We start from the raw sequence: 22879 nt of genomic DNA on the forward strand, positions 1-22879 counted from the left end.
TAATCTTTCTCCCTCATTGTCTATAAAACTGGGTAATAATCACAACCACTTGTTAAAGTTAGATGTTAAAGTTTAGATTAGTAAATTTTATCAATGTTAGCCAGTAGCAGTAATAGTAGTGGTAGCGGTAGCAGGAGTAGTAACTAAGGAACTACAAAATAAAAATAAGGAGAGAGCATCTAGCATGGGGTGGAAGGAGGAAGAGGGAGAGGGAAAAGGAGAGAGATTTTTCCGTCCACTGCATAACTCCCCAGATGGCCAGGGCTGGGCCAGGCAGACGCCAAAAGCTTCATCTGGGTCTCCCACATGGGTGCAGGGGCCCAAGCCCTTGGGCCATGTTCCGATGCATTTCCCAGGCCATTAGCAGGGAGCTGGATTGGAAGTGGAACAGCTGGAACTCGGACCAGCACCCACATGGGATGCTGGCTTTTATTCACTATGCGGGGCCCCATCTATCAGTATTTTGGTTATGTGTATTAGGATGCAAAAAAAATACATGCACAAAAAATATGCAGATATTCAGTGTAGCACTGCTTATAATTCAAGAGTTATCATTAGAAAGAACAGGGATGGCCATGGCCACCAAGTGGGGATAACCACTCACACTCTGGAGTATGTACCAGGGTCATCACAGCTCCTGCAAATAATGAACATCAGTACTTACTGAGATGGACATTCGTCTGCACCTAGCTCAGCAAAACCTGCAAGCCACAATCCGTACTTCCCCTGTATTTTTAAATCATTTGTACTTTTATATAAAATACATGCTTGCGAATGGATATAAACGGGAGAGGCCAAGCTGTTATTGTGGTTTGCTTCGGGAAGGAAGCAGGACTAGGAGGGAACGGAGAGGGTATTTTAAGGTTTGCTCCACTTATATATACATTCATAAGTATGGACTAAAAAGTGTTTTCTTAAAAAAAAAAAAAAAAAGGAGGCCACAAAGTCAGTGTTTCCACCAGCATCATGGAACTGGGCACTGGTGCCCTGTGCTCCTTAGGCAGCCAGAGAGCTCACAGCTGGAAGTCACTAATAATGTCACTCAACTCCTACATTCTGTCTCAGCAAAGAATCTGACCGGGAACACAGGCGATCCTAAGCCCTAAAGCTGTCCACTTGGCACTTGCATTTCTCAGCCCACAGTTTATCAGCCTCCGGATCTCAGATGAACAACACGAGGCAGTCCTCCAGAGCACTACCTCTGCAGGCCTGATCCCGCAAAGTCAGGGCTACCTTAATTCCTACACAGACCTCTCTAAGCTGCAGAAATGGCTGCAGACTCTACCTGACTCCCCTGAGCGGCCAGCGGCTGGCCATTTTCACAGTAGATCCTTCTATTAAGCAGAAAACAAAAAGCAAGACTCGGAAGAGTGCAGCCACTGGACGCCTGTTACTGTCGCATGTGTCTCTCTAGGTGCTGCTGACAAACAGTCATGAAACTCACCCACAGAGACAGCACTGCCTCTTCAATTTCTTTTACTGCACAAGTCAGGGCAGGATGTGCCCAGCTCAGCTGCCAGAGCTGGCTTTGGAAAGGAGGGCCATAGCTGGGTCATGCCAGACCCCCGGAGGAGGCGAGCACTTATGGGCACTGGCTTGTGTTCGGCTGCTTCTCATGCAGCTCTCTGCTCTGGCCTGGGAAACCAGGCTCCTGCACCCACATGGGAGACCCAGAAGCAGCTCCTGGCTCCAGGCTTTGGATCAGCCCAGTTCTGGCCATTGTGGCCATGTGGGGAGTGAACCAGCAGATGGAAGACCTTTCTCTCTCTCCCTTTCTCAGAGATAGAGTCTGCAACTCTATCTCTTTAATAAATAAATAAAATCTTAAAAAAAAAAAAAAATCAAGGCTGAGGCCGGTGCTGTGGTGTAGCGGGTTAAGCTGCCATCTGCAGCACCAGCATCCCATATGAGCAATGGTTTGAGTCCCAGCTGCTCCACGTCTGATCCAGCTTTCTGCTATGGCCTGGGAAAGCAGTGGAAGATGGCCCAAGTCCTTGGGCCCCTGCACCTGCAAGGGAGACCCAGAAAATCCTGGCTTCAGTTTGGCTCAGCTCTGGCTGTTGCAGCCATTTGGGGAGTGAACCCGCGGATGGAAGATTTCTCTGTCCGCCTCTGCCTCTCTGTAACTCTGCAAATAAATCTTAAAAAAAAAAAAAAAGTCAAGGACCGGGAGAAGCTGATCCTTCCACTGTAAAGCAAGAAAGCAGCGTGGCTTTCCCAACCTCTGCATTATAATCAACCACAAATGGTGAACCTAAAACTGTCACTGACACCAGACGGCATCTGGGCCAAAGGTGGACAGAAAGGGCCAGAAAATGCCCACCAATGGCCACAGCCGTTTTTAGAATCTAGCCACCAAGACAAACCTGGCCCACAATAGCATAATAGAGCCTTTTATATGTTCTGCATGCATTTTCAAGGCTGTCTTTTTTTTTTTCTAAAGGAATTACCAAACATGCCTATTAACATGGCAATAATTAATTAGTGTTTGCAAATTAAATGATTGCTGTCAGACACATTACTTATCAGCAGACCCAGTTTGGAGCTAGTCAAGTATTTGTGCCAATCTGACTTGATTTTTTTTTTTTAAATTAACTCATCATCAAGAAAAAAAATCAGGTAAAAATATTTTTAAAAGTCTTTAATTACATTTTAAAAATTGAAAAACTGTAATCAAGACTTCCAGTTTTATGATTTTTGTTGTAATGTATATAGTGAATATTCCTACTCATTCAAATGGTGCAGAACCTGAGGTTTTCGACACCAACACCTGTGGGGACTAGTTCATGGCCCTGCTGGTTTTCAGGATGAACAGGATGTGGGGAGGGGGAGAATGCACCAATGTCCATCAAGTGGCCACTCTGGCTGGGCTGGGTGCTCTCCCATGCTGTCTTTCTGTTTCCTCCTCAGAACATCTTTCAACATCCAAACAGCAGGCACAGGAGGAGAACCATCATTTCATTTCCAGACAAGCCTTGAGTGACTGGCTGGCAATTTGATTATGGAGATTTTTAGTGGTGCTAGGTAAGAGGACGATGAAGAGAAAAGATTAAAAGGAGAAAATAAACTGTCAAATGAACAAGTCAGAGGTCTTTGGATAAAAGAGCTGGGGAACAGCTTGTTGGCTCACCGGGTGATGAAAAGCCCAAGGCAGGCTCACAAAGTTCATTCTTTTTTTTTTGACAGGCAGAGTGGATAGTGAGAGAGAGAGAGACAGAGAGAAATGTCTTCCTTTTGCCGTTGGTTCACCCTCCAATGGCTGTCGCAGCCGGCGCGCCGCGCTGATCTGATGGCAGGAGCCAGGTGCTTATCCTGGTCTCCCATGGAGTGCAGGGCCCAAGCACTTGGACCATCCTCCACTGCACTCCTGGACCACAGCAGAGAGCTGGCCTGGAAGAGGGGCAACCGGGACAGAATCCGGCGCCCCGACAGGGACTAGAACCCAATGTGCTGGCGCCACAGGCGGAGGATTAGCCTATTGAGCCGTGGCGCCGGCCACAAAGTTCATTCACTGAGACCCCTGCTACCCTCTCACGCCCCATCCCCCAGTAAGGGAGGCATGACCAGGCCCTGGGGCCAAAGCTGAGGGTGCAGCAAGTCTAGCCTGTCTTGATACACCTGTCTCCTGCGAACTCTGGTGATGTGAGAATTACACGATGTGAGCAACACCAGAGCCCAAATAAGGCCTTTCTTTTCCCAAATGCCAGGTCTCAAAATGTGCGCAGTGCAATGGTCCGGGGGCTTGCTAAGCCACACACCGCTGGCCACACACCTGCAGAGTTTCCATTCAGTCCGTCTGGAGTTCAACCCCAAACCTGCACTTCTAACATGTTCCCAAGTGATGCTGCCGGTCCAAGGCCACACATTTAAGTACTTAAAAAAAAAGTGTTCTGGCTGGTGCCGTGGCTTAACAGGCTAATCCTCCGCCTTGCGGCGCAGGCACACCGGGTTCTAGTCCCGGTTGGGGCGCCGGATTCTATCCCGGTTGCCCCTCTTCCAGGCCAGCTCTCTGCTGTGGCCCGGGAAGGCAGTGGAGGATGGCCCAAGTGCTTGGGCCCTGAACCCGCATGGGAGACCAGGGGAAGTACCTGGCTCCTGGCTTTGGATCAGCGAGATGCGCTGGCCACAGCGGTCATTGGAGGGTGAACCAATGGCAAAAAGGAAGACCTTTCTCTCTGTCTCTCTCTCCCTCACTATCCACTCTGCATGTCAAAAAAAAAAAAAAAAAAAAAAAAGTGTTCTTAAAAAAATAAATAAATAAATAAAGGCAGATCAGAATCCATCCAAGAAAAGAAAAGGCTATTTATTACCTGGCAAAATCATCACCTATTAGGACACAAGGCAGGGAATTTTACCTAACAGGCTAGCCCTGAGGATGGTGGCTGGCATGTACGAGATGCTCAGTACACATATGTTAAATAAGTCAAATGAATCAATGCACCCCATGGCTGGACCCATGGCCAGTAGGGAGATGCAGGAGCAAGCAAAGGAAGACTGCTGCTGAACCACCCTGAAGGGGCAATGACAGGGCAGTGTGCTGGTCAGCTTTTCATCACTTTACCTGCAACTGCTTGGGAAGGAAAGGTTTAGCTTACGGTTTGGAGGTTCACAGTTCAAGATCAAGGGGCTCCACTAGTCTGGTGTCTGGTGGAGGTTAGCAAGGCAAACCGCTTTGGGCTTTTGTTCAGCACATCATCATGAAAACAATGACATCGGATATCATCTATTTCTTGATTAGGCTTTAAAGTTTATTTAATTACATCAAAAATTTTTGTGAGTGTTCCTCTACACACTCTTCCTCTACCCTCTAGGTGGCCTCCCTTTATGAAGCCATCGTGATTCTATCATGGGGGCTCTACCCCAACTTAATCAAACCAATCACTTCCCAAAGGTGTCGCCTTCAGACGCCGTAACTGGATCAAGCCTCGCAGCAATCCATCAGCCAACGGCATTTATCCATTCAGTGACAACATAAGACTGTGGGGTTTAAACCTCCGCATGAATTGGGGGACCCAAGTCCTGTTCAGTCCACATCAGGCAGCACGTGGCCAAGGCTGAAGCCGTACTCTTCAGGGATATCTCTGCTCAGAGGTAGTTTACTCACTGAAAGGGCAGGTGATGTGCCCGAATCATTGAACTGTGAAGCGGCGAACTGAGATTACCACAAACTGAGGCCAGAGTATACGGCCAAAGCTAGCGGTTAAGGGTCTGCAGCCCATACTGGCGTCCCTGGGTCCAGTTTCCAGCTCCTGACTTTCCACTTCCTGTTCAGGCAGACACGGAGAGGCAGAGTGCCTGTCACCCACAGGGGAGACCTGGATTGTGTTCCTGGACCCAGGCATCAGTCTCGGCTCCACCCAGCCCTGGCCATGGAGGGCAACTGGGGCGTGGAGCGGCAGAACGGAGTGCAGAGGCTCGCTTTCCCTCTCTGTCATAAGTAAGGTTTCAAAAGAACTAAAACCAAGCTGAGAAGTTGATTCTGAGCAGAAGGGCTCTCTTAATGACCCAGCTGAGTCAATGATACATGCACAAATTCCTGAACTGCAGACTTTGATCCTTTCTTCTCCAAGTCACAGAGGCTGCTCATACAACAGGCGCGGCCTCTGTGGGCGGCTCAGAGCACGTGTGTCCCGCACCATCTACCCAGCAGTGAATCACAGCTCCTAAACAGGACAGCTAGGCACTCCAAAGCTAAAATCCAGTCATGGGAAACCATTTGCTTCTAAAATTTTTAGCCTATTACAATTTCTGTATATGCTATGTATAGAAGATGCATGTATGATTCCCTATTTCTTTCCTGTCTTCACAGCCTTGTTCAGTGGTTCTCAATGTGGGAAATGGGTGATTTTTTTGTCCCTAGATGACACCTGGCAGTGTCTGGAGGCAATTTTGGTTATTGTAACTGGGGGGCAGCACTGCCATCTAAGTGGGTGCCCTCACTCCAAAAAAAATAAACTTCCCACAGCCTCCACCATCTTCCCCACAGGCTTGGATCATTGCTATATTCTCAGTCTTCATTAACTTCTTTTTTTTAAAAAAATGTATTTTTTAGAGCAAGAGAGAGAGAAAGTGAGTTATCTTCCATCTGCTGGTCCACTCCCCATGTGCCAGCAAGAGCAAGGACTGTCCCAGAACAAAGCCAGGAGTCCGGAATGCCATCTGCATCTCCCACATGGGTGGCAAGGGTGTAACTACTGTCGCCACCCTGCTGCCTCCCAGGGTATGCACTAGGAGGAAGCTGGATTGGGAGAGGTGGGCCTCAAACCCAGGGTAGGGGGCCCACGCACAGCATAACCTGTTGTGTCACAATGCCCGACCCTGGTTTCTATCTTATTGAAGAACAGTTTCATCTCCCTGTCTCCTGATGAACTCCCGGAAGGCCAGAAAGACATCATGGTCATCTGTGAAATCGCCAGCATACAGGAACTGCACTCTGCAAACAGCGAATGTTCAGTAAGTGTCCAATAGGAGGGGACTTGCAACGTTTGTGGAAAATAGAATTAAAAGGTAATTTTGGTGCAAAAACTTTGTGAAACCCATGCAGACCAAGAGTCTTTGGAAAGTTCACTGAAATGTTAGCATGTGTATCATGAAAAAAAAACTATGTATGGATTTCAGAAATGTTTGCACCAAAACAAACTTACTTTTTAATTTCATTCTTCCATGAACTCTTTGTCTTCCCCAAAGGGGGTTAAAAAGTACTGAGAGATCAACACTTCCTACTGTGAGGTGCAGCTTGGGGCGGGGGGGGGGGGGGTGTGCGGAGGGGACGACACACAATCTCATTTAATCCTTCCAACCAGTGAGGGACTCAGGATCACTATTTTAGGGAACCACAGCTCACAGAAGACATTGGTAAAAGGTCACAGGCTGGTGAACCGCAGTGCCTGTTCCTGGAGCCAGATCACCAAGTCCCAGACCCTCTCTGTAGCCCACCACCGTGTGCCGGGGCTCCAGGGCTGCACAGCTTGCCATCTAGAGACTACTCCCAGAATTCCAGGCGTCTGAGACCGTGACAAGGAAAACAGCACCACAGAAGGCTGGAGACCACCACACTGTTAGTGTGACACTCCTGAGTCCTGCTACCCAACACAGCAACCCAGTCAGCAGGCTGGAACACAAAGCGCATCTTTAAGGATCAACGAGAAAGGAACTCACAATTCACATAGCTCTTCCCTCCAGAGGCTGACTCTCCTTTTTAAAGTTTAACACCAGAGATAGTGCTTAAGAAAAGAAATTCTTTTTTATTTTTATTTTTTTGAAAGGCAGAGTGGACAGTGAGACAGAAAGGTCTTCGTTTTTCCGTTGGTTCACCCCCTCAATGGCCACTGTGGCCAGCACGCTGTGGCTGGTGCACTGTGCTGATCCGAAGCCAGGAGCCAGATGCTTCTCCTGGTCTCCCATGCGGGTGCAGGGCCCAAGCACTTGGGCCATCCTCCACTGCCTTCCCAGGCCACAGCAGAGAGCTGGACTGGAAGAGGAGCAACTGGGACAGAATCCGGCACCCTGACCGGGACTAGAACCCAGTGTGCCGGCGCCGCAGGCAGAGGATTAGCCTATTGAGCCGTGGCGCCAGCCTATTTTAATTGTTAAAATCAGAGAGAGCATAGGAAATAATGATAAAGGGAACCATCCTGGTCTGGGACACCATGAGGCGACTTTTCTTTATGTACAGCTCTGTCCAGCCAGCTCTGCTTTGAGAGGCTGCAAACCCCATGCTGTCTCACAGCAGCCAGGGGACAGGCACAGCCCCAGGAAAGCGGGTAATAAATAACCTCTGATGGCTCGTCTCTGGGAGCCCTGACAGTATCGATCCCCCAAAATCAACTGATGAATTCGTCTCGTTTTCATATTACAGAGGCAGAAGTGAAAATGATGAAGGGTTTCTGTGGCACCACCATATTTTTTTTCCTCCTCTAAGCCAGGGTGACTAGCTCTTGGCCTGCTATGGTTCCTCTAGATGGAAACCTCTAAGCGGAGTCCCATTTCCAGGGCTCAGTCGTAGCCCCTCTGGATCTGGAGGGCGGGGTGGGGGGGTCACTCACGACCACGCCACCCATGCTACCTGACAGCGCACACCTGAGTGAAGCATTCTTCCAGCCCCAGGAGTCAAAGGCCTTGACCCGCCTTTCACGTCAATCCTGCCTCCTCTCACCACCACTGCCACTGCCCTGCTTCCAGCCACACCTGCTCTGTAACATCCACACTCCCGAAGCTGTGCCCTCGTTCACCTCCCATTCACAGGCCTGGCCCTATGTCCCCTTGGCTGCCTGCTCCAGGCAGGCTCAAACCCAGCAGAATGGACAGCCTTCCTCTTCCAAGGCAGGGCACGGGTGCACTCCCCGGCTCCCGAGTATAGATTGTTAGCCACTTGGAAGTCCCTTCTTGTTTCAACCTTTTGGGTTTTGGGTAACCCAGCTTTGGATGGCTCGCCCTGCTAATGACCTGGGAATCCTCACGCTAAGGCCCTGTCCCTGGGGTTCCTATGCCTGTTCTTGTCAACCAGGAGAGAGCCGAGCTGCACACAGTGCACGCACGTGGAGTCTACAGAGCACTCCTGCCTTCACCTGTGCTCAGGTGCCCGCAACAGGGCCTCCCAGACATTTCAGAAAATCCCAAGGTCTGGGGGCTTCTCTGATTAAGGAGGGGAAGAACGCAGCCCGGCAAGTTACATCTCCAACAGGTAATTCTTATCATCAGATGAACGTGGGAAACACCGGATTATTTCTGACTGACAGTATCTTGGGTTCCTACAACGTACTTCACACAGCACCAGAGACACAGAGGATAAAAACTGGAAATAAGCTGAGACTGTGGAGCCAAGCTCCTTGGGTTTAATTTCGGTTGCCCCAGTTATTAGCGGGGCCCTGGGCCAGTCCCTTAACCCCTGGCTTTCTGTTTTCTCCGGTGCAGAACGAGGATGATAATAACCACTTCATAGGTTGTTCTGTGGATAATGTGCTAATGTGAGTAAAGCACTTAGTTTAGTGCCCTCGATACATGCGGGCACTCGATAAACATTAGCTATTATTATCCCATAGACCAGAGACTGCTGAGTGGCAGCCCTTAAGCCAAATCTGGCCTAGAGACCTATTTTGTTTGGCCTGCACATTTTCCTTTTTAATTGAGCCAACATTTTTAAACTGGTAGATCTCTGGCGTTTTGAGAAGGTTGCAGGCCTGGTAACACACAGGGCCTGCCGTCCCCTCTGGCCGCCGCCGCCTGGGGCAGGTTCCGAGGCCCGCTCCTGACTGCTAGATTCATGGTGCAAGCACAGTGCCCACCCCCAGCCCTCCTAGGAAGGCAACCCCTCCTCTAGACCAATTTTGCTAATATGCCCAGTGTGGGGCCCCATCATTCCCCAAGACTGACTCCAGTCCAACCAGCCTCTCCCTGTGCTAGCTTATGTCCTTTCTCCCCCTACCTTTGGCTTCTGTGTCAGAAACAGCGTCCGTTCTTCCCTCTCCATCTAGCCTGGGAGTTCCAACGGAAAGCACACACCAAACTCACGTGGGACATGTTAAGGACAAACCCCTGAGTCTAACTGGTTTACGGGTGTGTGTATGTGTCAGCCATCAGTTTTCCTAAAAGCACCCAGGGAGATGCACAAGTGGGGTCCAGTGACTCACCTGCTCCTCTAGGCCTTCTGGCTGACCCCGTGCACCTGAGGACCACATGAGTCTTGTTTCCTGACTCCTGTGTGGTCTTGCTTGTAGGTGGCTCCACCTCCCGTTTTCTTGCATCCCAGTGCCCCTACTGGGGCGCCAAGGACACTGGGGGGCGGTGTCTAATGAAACACCGCAGTCCAAATAGTTGAGAATCTGCGATGTCAAAGGCATCACTGGGCCCACATGGAGGCCAGACTGCATTCTCAGAGAGCATGAGTGGAGAAGTCGAGGACATAAGGTCGCCCACGCTGCGCTAGGGTGGGAAGCTCAAGGGAGGGTGGAGCACTAGGGGACGCGAGCCCCCCAGGGACATCACGGGGCTCTGCGCAGGAGGGCTACCCTTGATGCAGGCCTCGAGGGCCGGTGAGAAGGGCAGCAGCCAGAGTCAAGATATTGGCAGAAATCCCACAAGCACATGCCGTCGAGGGAGACCTACAGCCACCGGAAACACCGCTGTGGCACGTGCGAGCGGGAAAGGCACGATTTCATCCGACCTTGCATGCTGGGGACAAGGCTGTAACTGATTGGCTAAGTCCTGGAAGCAGCCCCCGAAGGCTGCAAGTCCAGGTCCTTCTAAGGGCGAGGGGTGAAGGCAGGAACAAATCTAACGTGAAATGAGCGGGCTGAGACTGAGAAAAGGGGAGAGAGGGGCCCGAGGCAGGTTCGGCCTCCTCTGCAGAACAAGACCCCCAGGCTCCCAGCTCCCACCCCATATGCACACGCTGGCGAGCCCCCAAGTCTGCCAGGGTCCAGGAGCTTTGACACCCTGATTTTTGCCATCCAGCGGAAGTGAAATTATGTTAATAGTGCAATTCATGTTCATAGTGCCATCTACTAACAGATTTAATGACAGAAATAAAGGTTTCATTCACTTATTCTGCTCTTCCTCTCAATTCAATGGACTGCTTATAAAGGGCTACAAAGACCCTAGACCCCAAGGACTGCATCAGGCGAACGCTGCCCGTGGTTCACTCCTCCCTGACCCCAGCATTTTGAAGACACACAACGGGGCTGAAATGCACACTAAGACCCGGTTAAAAAGACACATCACAAAAGGACAGTCAGGGAGGAGAAAGGCAAGCAAGCCTAGGGGGGCACCTACTGAACCCTCACACAAACCTCCCCGTGTGCCAGGCACTGGGCCAGCTTGACAGCCAGGAACTCATTGAACCTTGGGCCTCCATGAGCACCCGCGACCTGCAACTACTACTTCCCAATCTCTCAGACAAGAAGATGAAGACACACAGGGCACACGGCGGGGCAGGTGTTGCTGAAGCACTGATGCTGCTGCTTGCAACGCCCAAACCCCACAGCAGACCGCCTCGTTGGCAGTCCCAGCTCACTTCCGACCCAGCGTCCTGCTGAGGCACACCTTGGGAGTCAACAGAATACAACTCCAGCACGTGGGTCCCCGCCACCCACATGGGTGACCCAGATTGAGTTCTAGGCTCCTAGTTTCAGTCTGACTCAGTCTTGACTGTTATGGGCATTTGGGGAGGGAACCAGCAGATGGAAGACCGATCTCTCTCTCTCTCTCTCTCTCTCTCTCTGCCTTTCAAATAAAGATAATTGGGGGAAAAAAAGTCACAGAGCCAGTTAAGTGCAGGTAAAATAAGAACCAAGGCCCTCTGGCTGCAGGCTTTGCCACTCGGCCTCTCACTGCGTGATGTGTGACTTTGCCCTGCAGTGGCCAGTGCCAGTTATGTACACAGGAGCCTCTCTAGGGGGCTGCCCGTCACAGGAGGACTCAGAGAGGCAGGGTGGGCCTCAGGGACTCTGTTCTCATTAGACAAGGAGGGGAGGGTCATCAACAAATTCATGGAAAATTTATATAAGAATAAACTGTGTGGGGTTGGCACCACGGTATAATGTGTTAAGACACTGCCTGTAGCACTGGCATTCCATATGGGCACCAGTTCAAGTCCCAGCTGCCCCACTTTCTGATTCAGCTCCCTGCTAATGCACCTGGGAAAGCAGGAGAAGATGGCCCTAGTGCTTGGACCCCTGCTCCCATGTAGGAGACCCAAAAGAAGCTCCAGGCTCCTGGCTTCAGCCTGGCCCAGCCCTACCATTGTGGCCATTTAGGGAGTGAACCAGCGGGTGGAAGATCTCTCTCCCTCTCTGTAATTCTGCCTTTGAAATAAATAAGATAAATCTAAAAAACATTTAAAAAAGGAAACTATGCATGGATTTCAAGATTTTTGGCACCAAAAAGAAACATCCTTTAATTCCATTTTTCAACAAATTTTGGGACGTGCCCTCAAATAGACCTGGAGCCCCAAAGCATCCAGAATGGTGGGCAGGCAGAGGAAGAGAGAATCTATAGGCCCCAAGTTCACTACCCAAGGCCCTGAGTCCAGACCATCACATTTTAGGATCAGGAAACTGAAGCGCAGAGAAGTACTTCTCAACAGTCAAGAGCATGCTGGAAGCAACAAAACGCTCTCCAAGGCAGCCTGGCAAGAGCTGGCTGGGAAGGCCAAGGGCAGGTCTCCACTCCTAAGATGGTCCTCACCCACCAAAACTCCTCCAGTGGTGGCTATGCTCTCTCCAGCCAGCGCTCAATGCTCGCACAGCATGTAGACGGTGCCCTTTATGGTCTGTGGACCACAGACAGGCCACGTGTCCCCGCCAGCCAGCGCTCAGTGCTCACAGTTAGCATGTAGACGGGGCCCTTTATGGTCTGTGGACCACAGACAGGCCACGTGTCCCCGCCAGCCAGCGCTCAGTGCTCACAGTTAGCATGTAGACGGGGCCCTTTATGGTCTGTGGACCACAGACAGGCCACGTGTCCCCGCCAGCCAGCGCTCAATGCTCACACAGCATGTAGACGGTGCCCTTTATGGTCTGTGGACCACAGACAGGCCACGTGTCCCCGCCAGCCAGGGCTCAGTGCTCACAGTTAGCATGTAGACGGGGCCCTTTATGGTCTGTGGACCACAGACAGGCCACGTGTCCCCGCCAGCCAGCGCTCAGTGCTCACAGTTAGCATGTAGACGGGGCCCTTTATGGTCTGTGGACCACAGACAGGCCACGTGTCCCCGCCAGCCAGGGCTCAGTGCTCACAGTTAGCATGTAGACGGGGCCCTTTATGGTCTGTGGACCACAGACAGGCCACGTGTCCCCGCCAACCAGCGCTCAGTGCTCACAGTTAGCATGTAGACGGGGCCCTTTATGGTCTGTGGACCACAGACAGGCCACGTGTCCCCGCCAGCCAGGGCTCAGTGCTCACAGTTAGCATGTAGACGGCGCCCTTTATGGTCTGTGGACCACAGACAGGCCACGTGTCCCCGCCAGCCAGCGCTCAGTGCTCACAGTTAGCATGTAGACGGGGCCCTTTATGGTCTGTGGACCACAGACAGGCCACGTGTCCCCGCCAGCCAGCGCTCAGTGCTCACAGCATGTAGACGGGGCCCTTTATGGTCTGTGGGGCACAGACAGGCCATGTGTTCCCGCTGCTACCGAGTCGGGGAACTGCAGCCATGCTGGATTGTGTTTCACTTTCAGGCTTCGGGCCTTGCAGCGATTCTATTTTTAAGCTTTCTCAATTCCACAAGTAAAAGAAGGCATTTTAAGGAAATTGATGGTGGCTTCAGGATGACTTTCCCTGGAAGAGGTAACTGGCCCACTGCTGTGTTAAACCTGACATCCTCCTGGAGCTAACCACAGAGGAAGAAGAGCACCTTGTTCTGTGCAGGGGCTCCGGGACTGCTGGAAACAAGGGTGGGGGTGGGGAGGGTCTCAGGATGTGGGTGGCCCAGGACAAAGCACCAAACTCAAACACCAGAGTTGCACCACACCCCTCTCCCCAAGAAAGTTGTTCAAAAAAATGCTTTTAGGTTCTAGACCTGTAAAGTATACATTTCTTGGGCATGAGAAATGTCACAGCCACAGAAAACACTCAAATTGGCAAACATCGAAACTTTCAGTCATTTCTTCCACTTATGTCTTCTACATGTCCCAGTTTCTCCATCCGGGGCACAGGAGACACAGGTAACCTTCTTTTGGCGAATGAGGCTTCTTCTAAGAATTCCAGAGTTTCCAGTTTCAATTCTGGCTTTGCCCAGCGAGCTTGTGACCTTGCCCAAGCAGTTTAACTGCACTGTGCTTTATTTCCTCACCTGCAAAATGAAGGGGATCGGGTAGATGAGGACCCCGCTTTACAGCCCTCAAACGTTAGGATCCCAACAGTCACTACCAATGCTAAGCTCAAATTTAGTTTTTGGCAACTGCCAGGTTGTAAGGATGTGGCCTGGACACTATACTACATATGGTCCCAGTCTGGCTACATCGCCAGGAAGAAGCAGCTAAGAGTCAACTATTCTTTTATTGCTTTTATCTTCTCCCTGTTCCACCAGCCATCAAGTCTCGCTGACATAAACCCTAACTTAGTTTACAAAGCAACGCCAGGCCTGCATTGCTCAGGTTCTCCAGCAAGGCAAGCTACAAGGGGGCTTAGGGTACACCTGGCACCCAGTGGGGTTTGTTACTCTTCAAAGTTATCCTGTAGATAATTGGGCTGGTCACAAAACTGATTCCCAGTGAAGGTCAGAGGGAGACAGAATGCATTCTTCTAACTTTCCTGTTCTTCTGAGTTCTAAAAACACATGGCTTTTAAGGCACAGTGTTTGAAGCCAACGTAAGAACAGAAACCAGTACCCCCCTCCCTGAAGCAAAGGCTACCTGGGTTCTCCTCTCTACTGGTCCCTGTCCCCACTCTGCAAGGCTCGGGTCCCCCATGTCTCAGCTGTTGCTTTTTTGTGCCTTCTGTCGTGTCACTTTCTTTGTGTGAGATACATTTTCTGAGTCACTTTGAAGCCAAGGAGAGGATCAGAGTAGGAGGAAGGAGATACCATTAGTGGTTTCCTATATTTGCTGCTTTCCAGTTATCTTCTCTTCTTAGTCCCATGCAAAATGATTAGCAGAAAAAAAAAAAATGCTTTTTAGCAATTGTAAATACATTCCCTGAGACACTATTTTTAAACTGTTAACAAGCATGGAAGTATGCACTAAGCTACACAGCTAGTACCTCAAAGAATTCAGGGAGGTCCCCCTCTTTATAAAACAAAACAGAGAAATCTGCTAAGACTTGGACTCTTACCTTCCTCACCTGGTACTATCTGGAATGCTTTCAGGGGGATCTATGGAAGACGGGATACCCTGAGCCCAGGCAGCCAAAGCTCCCTCTTCCTAGTTAAAAATGTTAGCAGCTACTTAAAAGGGAATGGGAAATGACCAGCGTGAAAGTGGATATTGACTGGTCATACAAATGGAATATTTGTAAGGCAAGCCAGGTTAGAAAACCAGCTCTAAAACTAACAACTGTCTGAAGCTATTTGCCAAATGAATACAGGTCTCTGGGAAAGAGGGTATAGGTGCGATGGTCTGTCTTGGGGGGTGGGGGGTGGTGATGACGCCACAAGAGTTGAAAGAAAAACTTCCTCTCATCTCTGACAACAGAAGCTCCCCCACCCCAGCCTTTCAATCTGCAGGTGTTATTTATTCAGCTCTAAGCTGAGAGTATTATTTTCTGTTTTCAAATTAGCTTCACCAGCACATTAATCTCAGAAACTGCTCTTCCAAGGATTATACAAGGTGGCAATTTATAGGAAAACAAAACAAAACAAAACAAAACAAAACAAAACCCTTCCCTGTTCTCCAGCTCGGGTGTTTTAGCTCCTGGTGCTTCGTTGAGGGTGCTTTGTTTCAGAGGATGATTGGCGTGGTGGCGCTATTTTAACACCCAGGCCTGGGCACCGCAGTATATGAAAGCTTCCATTTTGGGGCATATAGTCACTAAAAATTCCCTCTTAGCTTAAACTTGGCATCAAGCATGTATCTCAGCAGAAGCAAGATGACTGAGCACAGAGGCACGGCAACCCAGCGCTTTTCTTCCTCTTTGCTTGCACAGGAAGAGAGACCCCGCTGTAGCAGCACCTACGGCTCGGCCATTCTTCGATGACAATCTTAGGCAGCAAGAGCTCTTTCCCAAAGCGTAACCAGCAGGCTGCTCCGACTGGAGTACATTGAATGAGATGTGACAGGCCATTGCCTCTGGCACGAATAGATCCCAAATTCTTCTCGAAGAATGAAATAATTTCACCTCCTTTCTAGAGAAGGAAGAGGCGGAAAAATGACGAAGTCCTGCCTGCTCCAGTGAATAGCACTGTGACCATGGTTTCTTGGGAATCTTTTCATTTCCAACAGCTCACATCTAAAACTGAGTTCCTCCCCGTGGATGTCTCTGACACGGCGAAGGTTGAGTTTGAGCACGAACTGTACCCAAGAGCTGTCAGGTCCCTGGAATCACGGGAAGCGTGGAACTGAGGCCACAGGGTGAGGATGCACGGGTCTCAACTCGTAACAACTCGAGCACACGTCTTACTAGAAAGTCTATTTTATCCATTGCTATGATGGCCAAGTTTTATATATGTAGAAAGCCAAATGACTTAGATGTAAATAACGACTTAAACAGTAGCACCTTTGCAAACTTGCAACCATTCTGCTTTACGTATGTGAGTACAGAGGCCGTGTACAAGTGGTCTTCCACCATTTCTCTAATTTACATCTACCACTTGCCAGGCCCTGTGCTGGAGTTCACATGCATTCTCATGCGTGCGCCTTTAGAACCTCAAGGACAGGCCTGGTACCGTCACTAATACACGGCAGAGGAAGCAGTTTTGAGAGATTAAGTATTTGGCAAAGATCACACGTGTTGTCGGTGACGGAGGCAACAGAGCTAGTAGTAGAGCAGCACTCATGTCTTTCTCTCCGATAAGGAAAAGGTGAAGAATTTGCTGCTAGTTACGTTCTTAGATGTTCTGGAGACAGAATTTGGAATCAGCACTAGTTGGGTCTGCAACTCTGGCCACCTGAAGAATTCTCAACTTCTTGGGTTCCAAGCGACCTTATCTTTGCTGAGCCAACCACTATCAGCTACGCCCATCCCATCGTTCCTGCTTAGGGAAACACTACCATCGATATGCCAAGACTTGGGAAGTTACACAATTTTGACAAGGAAAAAAGTCAAACTTCACATTCGGTGCTTAGAACTTCGTGTGCATTGACTAGATACATATCCTACCCCTTCCCCAAGAATCAGCTCTTAAAAGCACAGACTAACCAGTGATTCAGCACACATGGCAATCCTCTATGAAAATGCTTCTGAATATGTACACAAGCAACATTTATATTCCTCTGATGGAAACAATTTTGGGAGTGCACACATTCGAAAGGATATATATTCCTGGAATAATCTCATGGCAAGGAAGATAAAGTTTTAGAATAACTTGGAAGGTGGTGAAGGCAATCTTTGATACTTTAAATACAAAAATACAATGAACTACATATAAATTTGGCTAGACAAGCCTCGGAGACCCGGTCCAACAGGCACTGTAAGATTTTAAAAACAAAAACAAAAACCCAGCCATTTGGTGGTCTCCCTTGATCAAAATTACCCCAGCCCATAAACGTGAATCTACTCCAAAAGTATGTCAATGGCTGGTTGTTTCAGGTTGGGTTTACTGATACCGTAACAAGGCTGTGTAGGGGGGAAATATGCGTAAATACGTCCAAGCACGTTTAGGTCAAGTCAGTAGGAGTTATTTAGTGCTCATAAAAGCATGCAATATTCTAGCGACGATGAGAACCCAGCACACCAGGACGTGGAAAGCTAGCCTTGTAGACTCTCTTTCCCCCCTGCTGGCAGACCCTAGTCACTAAAAAAAAAAAAAAAAAAAAAGCGATGAGCTCCTTTGACAGACCGCATCTCCCATCCCCAGCGAGTATCTCCAGGGCTGGAAAAGCAGTTAAGATCCAACCAGAGGAGACATCGGAACAGCAGGCAAAGAAAAACCTTGATCATTCCCGAACGCGTGCCACGTCCCAAGGTGCTGCCTAGAGGCAGACTCTGTGGAAGAGCCCTGCAAAATCTTGATCCTCCAGAAAACGAGCCCACTGGGGGCTGAGACAAGAGGAGCTCCACGCCGGCTATCAGCGGGCAAGCCTTTATCCAGCGGAGTCGGGTCCGGTTCTAGCCTCGCCACGAGGGTGAACGCCAGCAGCAGGCATGGAGGCAGGGGAGGGAGAGAGAAAAGGGAGAGAAGGGGGAGACCTCCGGGCCACGCTTCTTTCTGGTACCAACAAAAAGAGAAGCCGCATACTGACCTAAATCATCCCTCAAAGGCGCTTTATAAATGACGGGGACAAAGGGAGGGGGTGGCGGGTGGCCCGAGCACCCCGCAGACACCCTACCCTCTGACCCGCCCCCTCCCCCTCCAGCACCGGGGACGGCGGACGCGAGGCAGGGCTCCGCTCGGCCCCCCGGGGCGAGGACCCCATCCAGCCGCCCCCACCGCGGAGCAGCCCGCCCGCACCGTGCCCACCCCCCACCCCCACCCCGGGGCGCACCCTGCCGCCCCGGGGCTCGCGGAGCCCGAGGCCGGGGCACTGACTTAGTTAGATTTTTCTTGCTTACTCATTTCCCTCCAGCACCCAACCCCCCGTTCCCACTCCAAAACCCCGCGCGGCCTCGGCCCAGCCCCGCCCGGTGCCCGGTGCCCGGTGCCCGCGGCGGCGGCCCCGACCGTCCCGGTCACTAACCTGCTGCTGTAAGGGCATTTCCGAAACCAGCCTGGCTCCGGGGAGGCGGGGGCCGGCTGCAGAGGGGGCCCGGAGGGCCGAGCAGACCGGCGGCGCCGGGCGAGGGCGGGCGCCGGCGGGGGTGGGGAGAGCGGCGGGAGGCGGCGGTGCCGGGGGCGGGTGCGAGGGCGCCGGGACCGTCCCAGGCCAGGGAGCCGGCGAGCAGGAGGAAGTGGGTGCCCCCTCTGCCCCTCCAGCGCCCCCTCCCGCCGCCGCCGCCTCCCCAGTCACAGGCGCGTCCTCCGCGCACGTGTGCGAAACGTCACCGGCGGGTCCCGGGGAGAGGGGGACAGACCCGGGCGGCGGGACGGCACCCGGCTGCCCCCGCCCTCCGCCGCCGCCGCCGCTGCCGGGGGGCGGGGAGGGGGCCAGGGCGGAGGCGGCAGGGGCCAGGGGAGAGGCGGGTCAAGGGCAGGCCCGGGGCCCGGCGAGGAAGGCCCGGGCGCTCGGGCCACGCGGGCGCCGCCAGGACGCGCCCAGGCCGTGCACCAGCCGGCGAGCCCCCGGCCCGGGCAGCCCACGCCCCAGCCCGCAGCGGCTTTGCGCCCCCCACCCCCAGCCCGGGCCCCAGCCCCCCTCTGTCTTCCCCCAGCCCCTTTGTTGCCCGGAGTTACAGATCCCAAAATGTGTCAAGCGCAGCTCGGCCGGGCCCCCCCTGCGCTGCGCGATCGCGCCGCGGGAACCCCCCGGCCGCCCACGCCGGCGAGGGGGCGCGAGCACCCACCACCACGGCCGCCCGGTCTGCACCCCCGGGGTCCCCCCCTGCTCCCTCCCCCACACCCCCTTCTCCATCCGGGGCGTGACCCCTTCCTACGCCCGAGAAAGAGGAAGCTTAGAGTTGGAGGGGAGGGGAGAGTGCGTGGGGTGGGGGGGCCAGGGAAAAGTGCAGGGGAAGCAGGGTGTGGGGGGGCGTGAAAAGTTTGCGAGTGTTCGCCGCGGGTCGCACGGAGGCGGCCCCCCGGCGCTCGAGGCGGGACGCGCAAGTCCCAACAATGAGCCCCCGGACAAGGGCAGCCCCGCAGGCCCACGCGGCCCGGCCCGGCGCTCTCGCCCACCCGCCCGCACGCACGCACCCACCGACCCACCCAGCGCGCGCGCCCTCCCGCCGGGGCCGGGCCGGGGGGGGGGCAGTTACCGGAGGGCCGCCGCCGCCGCCGCTGCCGCCGCGTCCCGGCGCTGGCGCCTGCTGCAGCAGCCCGGCTCTGCTGGAGGGTCCGTGCGGCGTGGTGTAGAGGAGGCTGCCGGCCGTCGGCTCCGCGCCGGGGGCGCTGGGGAGGAGGGGGCCGGCGGCCACGGCGCCGCTCTGCAGGGAGGAGGAGCAGGAGGAGGTGGAAGTGTTCGTGGTGAGGATCTGGATGTACGCGCCCGGGGCGGCGGCGGCGGCGGCGGCGGCGAAGCCCGGGCTGGCTAGCAGTGCCCTTTTGTCCATGGCGGCGGCGGCGGCGGCGGCGACGACAGCCGCCCCCTCCCCACCCCCGGCGGTCACCAGGTACTGCTCCAGGGCGGGCTGGATCCCCTTTCTCATCTCTCGCTCCTGCTCTCTTTTTTGAGTGTTACGCTATATGAATGTATTGCTTTCAATGTCTTTATTATTTGCAGCCGGAGTTTCCAAGTCTCTCTCCTCTCTCTCTTTTTTCTTTTTTATTTTTCCGCACCGCACGGGCCCCAGGGGCCAAAAATAATCGGGGCTCTGGAGAGAGGAGGGTCCCGGCCGCACGGATATCAGGCCCCGAGGACGGATGGAGGCGTCGGGGGCGGCCGATGCAACGGATTGCGAGGCGGCGGCGGCAGCCCGGGTGCTGCGGCCGGCAGCTGAAAAATGGCTCCAGGAAGCTGCCGCTGACAATGAATGAAGGGATACGGTTTACGCGCCAAGGTCCTCCCGCGAAACTCGGATTTCCCGCCGGCTTTTCAAACCATATTTGCATATCCCCGCCCCTCAACCCGCCGAGGACCGTTCCCACAGCCCATTGGGCCTCCGTCGCCTCCCTTCAGTCCCAATCGCGGAGCAGGGCCGCGATGGACTGCTTTCCATTGGCTGTCGGGCATCGTGGTTACCGGGGCGACAGGGGTCCTATTTGCATAAGCCTGTTTGATTGGTTTGGGTCAGGGCAGGTTTTTTTTTTTTCTTGGAGGGTGGAGCAACACCTTCGCTGCTCTCCCACGGCTGACCACGCCTGCCTCGGGCCCCGCCCCGGCCCCGGCCGCCCGCGGGGTTGGCTCCCCTGACCCGGGCAGGCACTCAGATCTCTGCGCGCTGGGTGTCAATCTAGCCGAGAGCGCAGGTTTCGCTTTTGCAAACTGTCAAGGTGACCACGGGGACACTTTGGGGAACAGCTCTTTGGCTGGTCCGGGCAGCGGATGAGCAACTGCGTACAGGAGATCCTCCCCAGATGTGCGCCTGGCAGGTGGAAGCTGAGCCCTTTAACTCGGGGCGCTCTCGCGTCCTGAGATCCAGCCCACGCGGCCCCGACAGCCGAGGCTGACCGGCACACGGATCGTGGGGGCAGGAGGTTCGGCTCACGGCCGTGGCGGGCTCCACTTCGTTCCCGCTCCAGAGCTTTCCTGCTAGCTGCATTATCGGCCCGGGGTGGGTTTCGGTGGAAACGCACTCTTGGGCAAGGGACATCAAGTACCGCGGAGTTACTGGATGGAGGCCAGCCGACACTGTGCGGCCCAGAAGCACGCAGGGCAGTTCGTCAGGGCTAGCCTAGAACTGTGCAATCCGCGGGCAGTAATCCCAGGAAGGCGCTCGCTTCCAGGATGACGTGGTGATCTCGCGAGCTGCGCCCGCGCCGGCCCGCGCAGCCCGGGTTTGCTGGCAAGTTCGCCCCGGGAAAGCAAACTCCGGGCCGCCCAGACCGACGCCGGAAGATTTCAGAAGACCCTTTTTTTTTTTTTTAATTTCGAGTAAACTCGAAATTGTCGTCAAAAAATATTATGACATATTGTTGTCGAGTGGACTTCTGGATTGGTGCAGCTCTTCACAGGCCTTAAAATTAAAAACTGCTCCGTGAGACTTTTTTTTTTTTTTTTTTTTTTTGCAGAAAAGAGACCCCCTACAGGAATGTAGGGAAAGGTGTCTGTGTCCTTATCTACATTCCTGTCACTGCTAGGTGATGAGGATGGCAATACCTTGAGCCCATTCACCAGACTTTCATAAATTAATTTTTCCCCAAAATTCATGTGCTCAGAGCCCCCCGAAGCACCCAACAGGATTCCTTAAATACCTCAGATCTGTTGCCTTTTCTGAAACCGCATGAGTTAGAAGTACTGGTAAACCTTGCACCAGTCTCAGAAATATTTTTGTCTTTCATTCAAGCTTGTTGAGGTTCTGTGGCCCAGAACCCAAACATTGCTTGATGCTGATAGGCTGATACTGTCTTTGGGGGGCATGTTAGGTGGTATTTAAAGCCCATCAATTCCTGGGTGAGCCGGAGATAGTGTAGTAGCAACTTCTTTGATCTTACTCCGTCAGTGTTGTTTCCCACTGTGGGTCACCATGGAGGAAACTAGCACTGTGGTTTCTTGGATGTCACCCTCTGCAGATTTGCACTGGGAGCCTACATCGTGGGGTTGTGGGGGAGGGCTGGTACCACGTGCACAGTCATTATGGGCCTGCATTTAACCATGAGAGAAGCCTGGGACTGGGACTGGGCACAGAGTCTGGGCTTGGGCTCCCAGGAAGTGATTGTAGCAGGATAAATGCAGCCACGGGAAAGCAAACGTTCATCACCCAGATCCACACCTGTGACCCTCGCTCAGAAAGCTTTGAGATATTTATCATTCACCTTAGCAAGTTATATTTTTTTCACGTAAAGAAACAGATGTTTTGACATGTTTATGTCTGTTGAACCCTAGGATCAGGAAGTGGAGGGAGCGTTCAGGGAGAAGAGGTATTGGAAAGAAGAGGCTAAAACCCGAGGTAGTCTATTCATTTGTGGAGAGGCAGCATGTTTTAGTAAAAAGAAAATGAGTTTTGGAGTCAGCGGGAGCTGGGTTCAAATTCTGTTCTACCTCTGACTAGCTTTATAGTTTTAATCATTAAACAGCTTCCTCATATGTTAAAAAGGAATCCATCTATACTGCAAGGCTGTGATGAAAAGAGGCAGTAACAGATAAGGCCGGCACTGTGGCTCAATAGGCTAATCCTCCGCCTGCAGCGCCAGCACACTGGGTTCTAGTCCTGGTTGGGGTGCTGGATTCTGTCCCAGTTGCTCCTCTTCCAGTCTAGCTCTCTGCTGTGGCCTGGGAGTACAGTGGAGGATGGCCCAAGTGCTTGGGCCCTGCACCTCCATGGGAGACCAGGAGGAAGCACCTGGTTCCTGGCTTCGGATCGGTGTAGCGCTGGACATAGTGGCCGTTTGGGGGGTGAACCAATGGAAGGAAGACCTTTTTTCTGTCTCTCCCTCTCACTGTCTACTCTGGCTGCCAAAAAAAAAAAAAAAAAAAAAAAAGAGGCAGTAACAGATAAAGTACAAGGGTGCTTAATACAGAGCAACGATTGATGATTCTATTCTATTTGTGTGATCATGTTTTGCAGGCCCTTGGAGTCCAGTCTGACTCCCAGC

General features: G+C 52.6%; 2 protein-coding genes across 3 annotated transcripts in view; one reads left to right on the forward strand and one right to left on the reverse strand.

Annotated features, from left to right (window-relative positions):
- Positions 1 to 18370, reverse strand: part of E2F3 (E2F transcription factor 3) — an 81778-nt gene extending 63408 nt beyond the window's left edge. For both annotated transcript variants that reach the window (XM_062185333.1, XM_062185321.1), the window contains exon 1: positions 18270 to 18370. In XM_062185333.1, coding sequence (XP_062041317.1) covers positions 18270 to 18287 — 18 coding nt within the window. In that variant the 5' untranslated portion in view covers positions 18288 to 18370. The remainder of the gene's footprint in view (positions 1 to 18269) is intronic.
- Positions 18371 to 19732: 1362 nt separating this feature from the next.
- Positions 19733 to 21358, forward strand: LOC133755014 (uncharacterized). Its single transcript, XM_062185339.1, has 2 exons — positions 19733 to 19797; positions 19978 to 21358. Exon 2 carries the CDS (start codon positions 20070 to 20072, stop codon positions 20535 to 20537), a length of 468 nt encoding a protein of 155 aa, XP_062041323.1. The 5' UTR covers positions 19733 to 19797; positions 19978 to 20069; the 3' UTR covers positions 20538 to 21358.
- The last annotated feature ends 1521 nt before the right edge of the window (positions 21359 to 22879 follow it).

Source organism: Lepus europaeus, chromosome 3, assembly GCF_033115175.1.
Source record: "Lepus europaeus isolate LE1 chromosome 3, mLepTim1.pri, whole genome shotgun sequence".
Taxonomy (NCBI): Eukaryota; Metazoa; Chordata; class Mammalia; order Lagomorpha; family Leporidae; genus Lepus; species Lepus europaeus.

Coding starts and splice junctions, on each gene's coding strand:
- LOC133755014 (XM_062185339.1), top strand. CDS start 20,070: ATGCAACGGATTGCGAGGCGGCGGCGGCAGCCCGGGTGCTGCGGCCGG.